The sequence below is a fragment of the Gadus macrocephalus genome, chromosome 16 (assembly GCF_031168955.1).
Source record: "Gadus macrocephalus chromosome 16, ASM3116895v1".
NCBI classification, from domain to species: domain Eukaryota; kingdom Metazoa; phylum Chordata; class Actinopteri; order Gadiformes; family Gadidae; genus Gadus; species Gadus macrocephalus.
The window spans coordinates 13,423,033-13,434,666 of record NC_082397.1 but is presented as its reverse complement, the minus strand read 5'-3'; the positions used below and the strand labels follow the sequence as shown (position 1 = coordinate 13,434,666).

The 11,634-nt window shown below is 42.8% G+C and overlaps 1 protein-coding gene across 1 annotated transcript in view; it reads right to left on the bottom strand.

Moving 5' to 3' along the window:
• The window catches only part of LOC132475204 (CXADR-like membrane protein), a 61,097-nt gene that overhangs the window by 573 nt on the left and 48,890 nt on the right, over positions 1–11,634 (bottom strand). The window contains exons 2-4 of the mRNA XM_060076210.1: positions 7,920–8,077; positions 3,213–3,417; positions 43–237 (exon numbers count right to left, since the gene is read on the bottom strand). Of these exons, the coding sequence (XP_059932193.1) occupies positions 43–237; positions 3,213–3,417; positions 7,920–8,077 (558 nt within the window). The remainder of the gene's footprint in view (positions 1–42; positions 238–3,212; positions 3,418–7,919; positions 8,078–11,634) is intronic.

Here is an 11,634-nt window from a genome sequence, read left to right as displayed (position 1 = left end):
CGTGTGCTTTATGAGCTGCGGCGATGGCCTCTGAATCAGCACGTCGGTACGAGCCAGTGGTTATCTTACCTATTAGTGCCAGGTTGGGCAGCTTGCCCAGACTCTTGCCCTTGTCCAGCACGCGCTCCCACTTGTAGCTGATGGGGTCCGAGCCGTCGCTTGACTTGCAGCTCATCTTTACGTCGCTGCCCTCCAGGAGTTTCCCGTCAGTCCAGCATCTGGGCTTCGACGGCTTGACTGCAAGACAGATGTTTGATGGTGTGGATGTTACAGGTCTGCACTGAAGTAAAGGTAGAGGCAGTAGCATGAATGTGGACCGCAGTGGGAACATTTCATTATAGAGCGCGGTGCACAGTGAGTGTGTATACATATATATATATATATATATATATATATATTTATATAATGTATATATATATATAGATATATATATTTATATAATATATACATTATAATTTTTCGTAAAGATAGAACACGAAGGGGAAAAATATATATCGAAGTAATGAGGTCACACATTTTTCTGCTTGGTATACATTGAACCAGAACATAATTAAATGTGGACGGAAGTTGTTTAATCAATACAATTCTATGCAACTGATTATTTATTGATTATTTTCCCTTCTATTATATTGCTACTTTTGGGCGAGCTTTTTAGATGGATCCACATTCTTTATACTTGTACTTCTGACACTGTTTGTGTTAGATTTTTCCTCGGGTAAAAAAGATAGCAGAATTCGACACAGAAAGCCAACCACCAAACAAACCAACCAAAACACACACACACATTCACACACAAACACACACACACGCACGCACGCACGCACGCACGCACGCACACACACACACACACACACACACACACACACACACACACACACACACACACACACACACACACACACACACACACACACACACACTAACACACATGCCCATGGGAAATAGATCTGTGTGACTCCTCCTAGTTAGCCATGCCTGCCTGGGGATGGTAGTTCTGTACAGGTCAAAGGTTATGATCATGGTCCAGTGATGCTAACACGGTTTGGAATATGCTCAGGGAGGAGCCCCCTACTCCCTTCCCCTTTATGGGCGGACACAGAGATCCTGAACAGAAGACACAGCAGAGTTAAGCCACTGATAGAAGCCATCTTCTATACCTATTGCATCATCTCTGACAGCCTAAACATAAACATTTGAAGTCTCGGTTTATTTTTAATAAAGTTTTTATTTTTAATAAACAGACTTCAAATAAAAAACGGAATAATTCAAATTAGGAGGGATGTTATTGTCTCATTGTTGACTCAGCAAGTCATTCTAGCATTGTTCTTTTTTTCAAACCAACTCTGAACTATTGATATTTTGCTGAGGTTTGTTCTTCTAAAAAGACGTGGCGGAGTCACTACTTTGGTCGCACACCCAGCCGGCCTACCGTAATTTATTCCATTATTTCTCTCTGCTGCTCCTGCTCCTAGCAGCCCAGCGAACACACAGCGCTCACAGGCTCAATAAGGGGAAATAATGAGGGTGTGTGGGGGGGGGGTAACTGGGCTGCTAGCGCCGCACATCTCACAGCTCTGTCAGGGTCAGTTAGGCCACTGCAGCAGGAGTACAACACACACACGCACACACACACACACACACACACACGCACACGCACACGCACACGCACACACACACACACGCACACGCACACGCACACACACACACACACACACATACACACACACACACACACACACACACACACACACACACACACACACACACACACGCACACAAAAACACACACTTACAAAAACACTCACACACACACAAACACACAAAAATACACACTCACACGCAACCACAACCACACACACACACAATTTCCTCTTGTCTATAAACACTTACACACCGATGTGTGCACACCTAAAACCCTGGCTCAAGCACACAGACACACACAAACACACACAGACACTCACAAACACACAGACACACACAAACACACCGACTCTTGCCAAAGCGCCAGCTCGGCTGCCAAGCCATTATCTTAGCACGGGGAGCGAGTGAAAAATGCAAATGGTGGTCTCTAACAAAATCGAAAGTGTCACGGCAAAGCTGAGGGCAATTTGTAAAAATGCAGGCACTGATTCACCGAAATGTCTTTATGGAAGAGCGGGGAGAGTGAGAGCAAGGGGATTAACAGACTGTTCCATTAGAGAACCAATAACCACGTTGGACTAATCTCCCGTGATGTTTTAATAAACTGCCTGCTTTTCCTGACATTGAGAAGGCTCTCGCTCCTCCCGTCGGCGGGGATGGCTGCAGCTCTCCTGATGCACCACTCCTTCCTCGCTGTCCTTCAGCGTGGCTAGAGAAGATAGGCCCACAGCCAGTAGGCCTCAATAAGCCCCTTCATAACCAGCCTGCCAATGGCTTCGCAAAATAAGGCGTGTGGATGAAAACAGAAACACAATGGGAAAATATCATGATTTATCCTCGTAGCATATCCGCAGTTATGGCCGTGCTTGAAGAAGCAGCCCGTTTCTGATTTATTTAATTCACGGAAATTGGTTTATTGCTGTAGAAAAGGGGAGCTCTAAATTCGAGTGTCTCGCTGATGGAGAGCGATTTGTCGACCTGTCTGCTGATGAATACGAACGGGCACTGCGGGTACAAGCGTCTACGCACCACGACAGTCAACAGAGTTGGATGATCATTCGTTTAACTAATGAAACTCTAACCTAATAAATCAGTTCTGTGGTTCTACAGAGACAAAAAAAAAAAACACAGCCACATTTCTCTGGTCTCACTTGGCCGTATCAATCTAAACACACCCCAAACGGCAAGAGAGCAAATCAAATCACACTTCCTGAATCCAATCGAATCATTAGGTCAGTCAACATGATGGAGGAAATGTGGCAGGGTAATGACCCAGTGATGAGGTCTTTGTACAGTTTGTGTGTGTGTTTGTGTGTGTGTGTGTCCATGTGAGTGTGTGTGTCCAAGTGAATGGTGTGTGTATGTGTGTGTGCGTGCGTGTTTATGTGAATTTGTGTGTATGCTTGTAAATTTGTGTGCGTTTGTTTGTGTGTGCGTGTGACCATGTGAGCACACACACACACGCCTATATCATTACGTACGTATTCCGACGTGTGAGTGCGTTTGCATTCGTTTGCCCTGAAATCGCACGTGAGAAGACACAGAACGTGCAGAGCCAGTGCAGCACTCACCCAGCACAATGAGGTTGACCTGGTCCCAGTGGTACTTCCCTCCGGTCTTGACTTTACAGGTGTACTCCCCAGAGTCGGTCAGCTGCAGGTCACTGATGAGCAGGGAGGCGTCTCCGCCCAGGTAGTCTCCAGATAAGAACAGGCGGCCCGGTTCGCTCTTCGTCTCTTCGTCTGTGTACACGTGGCCCGCAAAGAATGTGATGATCTGAGTAGTAGCAGAAGAAAGGGAGCATTATATTTTGGTCATGATTACCATAGGGTAATTCATAGTAGTGATATTGCTTATTTTTTCTGTTGTGTTATTATTACCATTATTATCTCTTCAAATAGTAAACAACAGTATGGCTAGTGCTTATCCTGTCCCAATTGGACTAAGTCCTGAAGCACTGCCTTGCAAAGAAGTGCCAGTGAGGCAAAGTTTCTTCCAAACTAAAGGAAGCTTACAGTTGCCTGAAGAGAAAATCCTCGCTGGCCTTAGAATTCTTGCCTGAAACTATATAAAATGTCAACTATGTCTGTTTACATAGCTGAATCGTTAATTCTTTCTTTGGTCAGTCAAAAATGGTTTGGTTCTGTGTGTTATTAATGAATTGGTTAAAATTAATTACTTCCAGTCGCTGATGATGCTTCTACTTCTGCATTGAAAGGATCTAACTTATTTTTTTTTCCCCCAATTCTTTCAATTCATTTATCACAAGTCGGACCCTCTCACTCGTACTATATCTCTCTCTCCCTCTAGCTGTCCCCGTACACAAACAAACACAGCTGTCGCCATGGCGGCCTGGGACTCGGGGCGAGTGTGCGCCTGCAGACGGGGAGACTGTTAAACGCTGGTGCCACGGCGCATCAGTGGCTCCCAGACAGGGGGCACCTGCTGGGATTGCAGGTGACGACTGGCCATTTACACACACACACACACACACACACACACACACACACACACACACACACACACACACACACACACACACACACACACACACACACACACACACACACAAATACACTTTGACACATTGACACATTGCCCCCCTTCCGCAGCTGGCGGGCTAACATGTGACATGGCTCTGACACCTGCGCTGAGTTGGTGGGTATTTTACGTGTGCACCTCCTACAGGAACACTCTGAGCTTCGTTCACTCTTTATTCCCATGTGTCTCGGCATTTATTGAACATAAAAGACAGCTCAATAGTTGTTAGCCAACATGGTGAAGGGTCGGCTATTCGGCGGTTACAGGACACGTTCCAAACATTAACAGACCACGCTCATGTCTCTTAATTTCTTGAGTCAGAGTTGTGAATTTGCCTAAACTAGACCATTTTTTTTACATCACTTTATATTACTTTGAACATACTCAGCCCCCCCCCCCCCCCCCCTGCACATCCTAAACATATGTAGCCTGTTCCCTCGCTAAAGGAGGCTAAATGTTGACAAGATGCTCTATACCCGCTCAACATGGCTTCCAGCTGCACAAAGGCATAAGTTATTCATTTTGCCGCAGGCATAGTTTCTATGTTAATCAAATCTTCAGACACTTGAGTCTAATTAATGGTCTGTTCAATGTTAACTTCGCCAACCCACGAGCTCCATCTCCAAATAAACCTGTGACTCCAAAGACCAACCCTATGACCTATGCTCAACCACCCCTACGGCCGTTTTCATTGACAACATTTTGGATATTAGACAAGCCATCAATATTTCAGTTCTAAACGTAAATGTTAGATCACTGGCATGCAAATATAAAAGATCTTGTGGCAATGAGGACATGATTTAATGCTCTAGAGTACCAAAACTCTGCCCTAATACCTAGCAGCTCTACCTAGCAGCTTCTTTAAGGACGTCCTTGACTGCCTGGCACAAGAAATACTGTGAATAGTTAACAGCTCTCTCCAAACAGGCAACTTTCCAAAAGCCTTAAAAATTTAGCTATTAAACCCCATAAAAAGAAGCGGAGCCTAGATGCTTCAATAATTAACAACTACAGACCGATGTCAAAATCGACCCTTCATAAGTAAAATCATAGAGAAAGTTGTCCTCTGGCTCCTTAATGATTTCATTGCCTCAAGAGGTGCCAAGAAAACTTCTGTTTAGGATTTCGACCCCTTCATAGCAACGAAACCGCTCTTATTAAAGTGGTTAATTATATTTGTCTGAACAAAAATTGGATCTGTTGGACCTTAGTGCTGCAATTAACAATGTTGACCACTCAATACTTTTGGACAGATTGGGAAAGTTGGGTAGGGATTTCCAGCAAAATCCTAGACTGGTTTAGGTCATATCTACAAGACACTAATTTGTCTCCATTGGTAACCATGTATATGAACTAACTAATGTGACGTGTGAATTCCCACAAGGAATGAATCCTATTATTTTTTTTTTTAAGAATCTTAAATCCTAGCTCCATCTTTATTCAACCTCGAGATGCTCCCACTTGGCGTAATTATGCAAATAACAACATGGCTTTATTGGCGTACCATTTTTATGTGAATAACAACCAAAGCTATGTAGCCCTATCACCAACTGACTATTGTACGATAGATCTGCTGTGCCAGCACATTGAGCAGGTCAAGGACTGGATGTGCCAGAATTGTCTACTACTAAATACGGACAAAACTGAGATAATTTCTTTTTGGTTTTCATTGCCAAATATGAGATACAGAAAGAAACACCTTGAGTCTGCATTGGCTCATGGTATGTCAGAGGATTTATTTAAAAATACTTATGCTCACCTATTATTCACTAAACGGTTTAGGGCCAAAGTATATCACTGAAATGCTTTTGCCGTATGATCTCCATAGACCTTTAAGATCAACTGTGACCATTGTTCCCAGAGTCAAGACGAAACATGGAAAAGCAGGATTCAGTACGCACTACTATGCAACCATGAATATCGGAGTCTTGCTCCAACCCTGATTACATTTAAATCACAGATAGAAACGTTTGTGTTCACCTTGGATTTCAACTGGACCATTTTGAAGTTGTCATGCCCCTCACAATCACTGTCTGTAAACCGGAGAAGCTATTGTTGACATCATTTTCTAAGGATGATGGAAGACAAAAATAACGTTTTTTGACCATACATGAATGGTGGAGTGTAATAAAATGTAACTGTTGGATGTGAGGAGAAGTAGGCAGTACAAATATCGAGTTTGAGACGCAAAATTAGGAGATAATTCTGTAGTACAATTTGTTCCCACGAGAATGGCAGCAACACTTGAACTAGCAGGGTTGATGGGGGCATTGACTTAATGTACGATTATTATCCTCATCTCCTCGAAAATCATGAAGCATAGTTAAAACCCCCCCCGCATTATTTACACCCAGAGCAACAAGAGAATCTACACCAGATGTTCCTAAAGCAAACCTGTACTATCCTCTTATCCTTGCAGGCTCCTGACTCATTCTGAAAAATTAATTTCAATAATAGAACAAGCATCATAGACGCCCGCGTACAAACAGCTTAAATGATGGCTCCCGGGTTTGGTTCTATGGGTTGATATATCCGTCAAATGATTGGTTTAGATAGATGGTCATGGGCTGAATGCGTTGGTACTCCGCACAAATCCATCTATCGAATTAAGAAGCTGCTAATAAACCGCTTCTTTGCTGGAACTGCATGCATGTTTGTGACGTCGCTGTCGACAACACTGTGTCCTAGATGTGTCCTACCAGGCAGAAAAAATGATAATAAATAGAATAAAACTAGTAGAAATCAATGACTGATTCAATTAATAAGAAGGAGCTCATATAAGATAACATTAGATGACAAGCCTGCAAGCTTCCCCGATCAAATTAACATCAAATGTGTAAGCAGCAGTATGTGTGTTTTAAAGTCTTTGGATGGTTGGCTGCTTGAGAATGACATGCTAATTAATAGCATCTATCAACAGTACCAATGTGCTATCCCAAAATATTTTTTTAACTGTAATAAGGCTACTGACTCTATTTATAAGTTATTACATACATTATTCTGTTTGAAATTAATACAATGGCTATTGTTTATTATTCATTTTAGTTGAGTAAACTGTAGTGTATGTGAGACACAGAAGTGGTTGAATTTGACTTTTGCTAGTGGAGCAATACCTGTAAAATATTCATGGAAAATATACTATCTTATGATTCATGAGATTCATATTTGGTTATATGAAAAATTAACAAAACAGAATTTGAATACCATTTATTTTATTTTCACGTCTCATTCTTTTGTATTTAATTTTGAAGTGATCTAATAAATGTGTCATATTCTGCCAGTGGTAATACAACTTCAAGCTTGTTAGTTTCATCATTCGGGCCTGAATCATTAACTTGCCTCTCAAGTTCTCAAGCATGAAGAATGTGAGAACGCAATCAAAGTCCCAAAAGGGTGCCAGCCTTCAAAACCAGCCAAGCATTGTACCAAACAACTTAATTAAGAAACATATCTAAAACACGAGAATAATGACTTATGTTTAATGACAAAAATAAAAAGTGAAGCTTTTCTGTTCCCTACTAGATACAGAGAAAGGCTATTTGTTAAAATAGTTTATGTTTATAGTTGTTGTTTAGTTATTCTGACTTGGAAAGGAAAAATGACTATTTGACTCAGCCATGATTCATTGTTTTGTATCAAGGCACACTCCAGAATAGATAGGGAAAAAGGTACCAAACATGAAACATAGAGAAACAGGGAAGCCCCAAAAGGAGGATGGCTGGGAGGAAGAGACTCACCACGTTCTGCTTGGATTTGGGCTTCTGCAACAGCCACTCGATGTCCAGGGACAGGCCGTTGGACTGCCAGAACTTGTGGTAGCACGGCAGGGTGGCGTTATCGCCCACCACCATCTTCATCTCTGTCAGGGCCCCCGCCGACAGCACGCCTAGCAACACTGAGGGGACACAGAGATGAGGGAACACGTATTGATTACCACGATAGAGACACCGCAAGCAACACAACCCGCAACAGGGACATTCGTATGACATTAGAAGGGGTCATCTACAGATTGAACAATGAGTAAATAAACCAGAAATATAACTTAGTGTCTTAACACTATTTAGATATTGGGGTTGGATAACATCGGCAGGAGACATACTGGGAAAAAAAACAGTGATAAACATTCAAGCCAATGGAGCTACAGATGAGCACAAAGCTACACACTTACAATAAATGCACACCCCTCCACTCCCTCTATTTCCACTTGGCTCCATTTTGGGTTTCATCAGATTCCTTATTTAAATAACATGACATTGTGATCCAGTGGGAGCCTCATCTCCAACCAGGTCCTCAAGCATTTCTGAAGGACCCTACTGCAAAACTACTCCAGCGAATGATGACAAAAATACACATATTGATCACAAACAAATTCCCCACTCTAGTTAGGCTAATGAGTTTTGGTGGCAGTATGTGAAGAATAAACAAACCAACAAACTTGCATGGATTGTGCGTTTGCTGTGTGTAAATATACACACAGGATGCAGGACAGAGAGGCGGAGTGTGTGTGTGTTTGAGATGGAAAGACACAGCGTAAGAGAAAGGAAGAGATAGAAAAGGGAGATGGAAGTGTGTATGTTTCGCCACTGAGTCGCTATACAGACATCTGACTCCGTCCACCTGCTTAACAAGAGCACAGCAAAAACAATATAAAAGCCCCCTAAAGCTCCTGTGGGCTTACTGTCCCAAATTTGACAGATATTTTTGGCCCCTTCAGCATTTAACTTAACTACCTGCTTTTGATTTCATTGCAGAGTGAGCCAAGAGCTTCTGGGGCTTCTTAGGGCTTAAAATAACGTCATCCAACCCCACAGATGCCCAATTCCAATGGCTAGGGTGCATCCACAACCCCTTTTTATCACACTGGGACCAGCTGCTGAATAGGTGCTAAGTGCGCCTTTATTCCCCCATGTTAAAATACACACTAAATTTGTTCCACAAGCTCCAACCAAAATAAGACTCTGTATCCGCATCCATTGTATGTTAATTAACCAGTCAGAGCTACCGAAGGAAGGGATTTCTTTTTGGTTGACAACATTACAAGAATGCACCCTATGTTCCACGAGAGGCCGTTTGTGTGAAAGAATCAGGCACATGTCAACCCTCCTTGCTTCAGAGGTGTGCTTGCGCTACAGCATTGGTTCTCAAACTGTGGTACGCTTACCACTGGTGGTACGCAGAGGAATTTTGGAAAATAAATATATATATTTTTTTTTTTTCTTTTGAAACATAATATCAAATTGCTAGTATGGAAATACATTAAGCATTTAATCATTAAAGTGGGGTTTAAACTAAGTTTTACCTTTCAGGTAATATTTTTGCGCGCAAACATCCAAGATTACAAGCCAAACTGATGGCAAGCTATAAGCGCTAAAATAATGAGCGTAGCTCAAAAAAAACAAACATATGATCGTAGCTCAAAATGGGAACTATTTGGAAGAGAAGAAAGAAGAAATCATGTGGGATTGAACCAGTCCAAGTCCAAGATCAGGAACTGTCAGGAACATCATTGTACACATCGTCCCACTTGGAAAACAGTTCCGCGAATATTTCTTAGTGACGGCCGAAGCGAACAATAAGAAACGATGAAAAACCCGTTCAGCATCTAAACCCTTTTTAGCATTGAAACCTGAAATGCCCGAGGACCTCACTGTTGGTGAGCAGAATTATCATGCGACAAAACATTGAAGTCTGCTTTCAGAAGGCGGTCGTTGTTGGACTTCTGGAAACAGCAACGCAGCCAATAGCCTGCGCTTTCGGACAATGCCGTGTGCTTTGACCTTTCTTTTGCGACCAACTATAGTGCGAGAAAGGCTTCTTTTCACTTGCCATCATAAAAACTAAAAAAAAGGAAGAAGGATGGAGGCTGATCCGCTTCTCATTAGGCTTATGGAAGTTTAGTTAGTTTAGTACATAGCTGGTATTCTTAATGTTGGCACTTACTCTCTGTTTGTTTGATTGTGTGTCAGTTATAGTGCTACCACTTTGTACAGCTGATTACAGTTAACAATAGATTATATAACATTTTATTTTCAAGAATAAATGTGCCTATACTGGACTATCTGACTCTGAAAGGAGAATGACTCACACTGATGACATCAACCGCTGTCGGTTGGTACTGAGTGATGACATCATCCACTGTCTGGTTGACTCACTCGGAATAACATCATAGGAAGGAGGTTGGAGAGGGGGGCAATAAAGGGTTAGTGTTGGCATTTTTATGAAATAAAACGGTCAAAAAAATTAATAATTTGAATATAGCGATCACATATAGGCTGTTAGACGCACTGCACATTAGTCTGCATATGCTTCACAAACCGCTTGGAGGGCTATTATTCACTGCAACTGTTTGATTGCTGCGTGCCTGAATTGTATGTAGAAGCACCATCGTCCTCAGAATCGGACAGCTTTATTGCCGTATGAAAGTGTGCAAGTGTGCAAGGTTGCACATGCAAGGGAGTCCCGCTCTCTTCTTTTTCTCAATTGAAATCTATTAGTGAAGGCCAATCTCTAAATTCTCTCTGCCGTACGAAGATCCTTGACCGATTTTTGTATTTACAGTGGCATTCATCTTGTGGGCTTCCTGACGATGTTAGTTTAAGAGGTCAGCAGGAGAGAGCGAGAGAGACAGACAGATAGACAGATAGACAGATAGATAGACAGATAGATAGAGAGACAGAGAGACAGACAGACAGACAGACAGACAGACAGACAGACAGACAGACAGACAGACAGACAGACAGAGAGACAGATAGATAGATAGATAGAGAGAGAGAGAGAGAGAGAGAGAGAGAGAGAGAGAGAGAGAGAGAGAGAGTTGAGAGTTGTTGGTTAGTGCATATCGTGCACGCATTTGGAGTGGGGGGGGGATATTCCCAACATTGAAGCAGGTCAGGTTAATTGTCAGTGTGTACACGTGTGTGTGTACGCATGGCTGTCTTGCAAGGTGATGGTTTGTGGCGTTAAAGGGCTCTGTTGGACGACCAACATCTCCCTCCACCTCCCTTCACCTACGCCCACATCCCAACTCCTGCAGTCAGCCCTGAGTGATAATTAGCTCTCCCCCCACACTCCCCTTGGCCTGCGGGGGAAAACCACAGCAGTATGGGACAGGCCAGATAAGAGCTCCATGGCTCAGATCTTACAACCTCATCCCAGCTCGACCACTGCCAACTGCACCACCCACTACCCCACCTCCTAATGCAGGCTGGGGAGCCAGCGATGGGAGTCAGGAAAGGTTATATGGAGGAAAGCAGCAAGTTGTTGCAGCAGCAATATGCTTATCACACCCATGAAGACTTAGGTTCAGTATTGGACCGGGAAAGGGCAGACCGAAAGCTCTGTGGGGTCAATTGCTTACTGTCAATTGCAACCTTCAGGCACTTTTTTAAGATGAGCTTCACTTTATTCCCTCACTAGAGTATTGAATTCCAAGAGAACAACACGTATATCCCT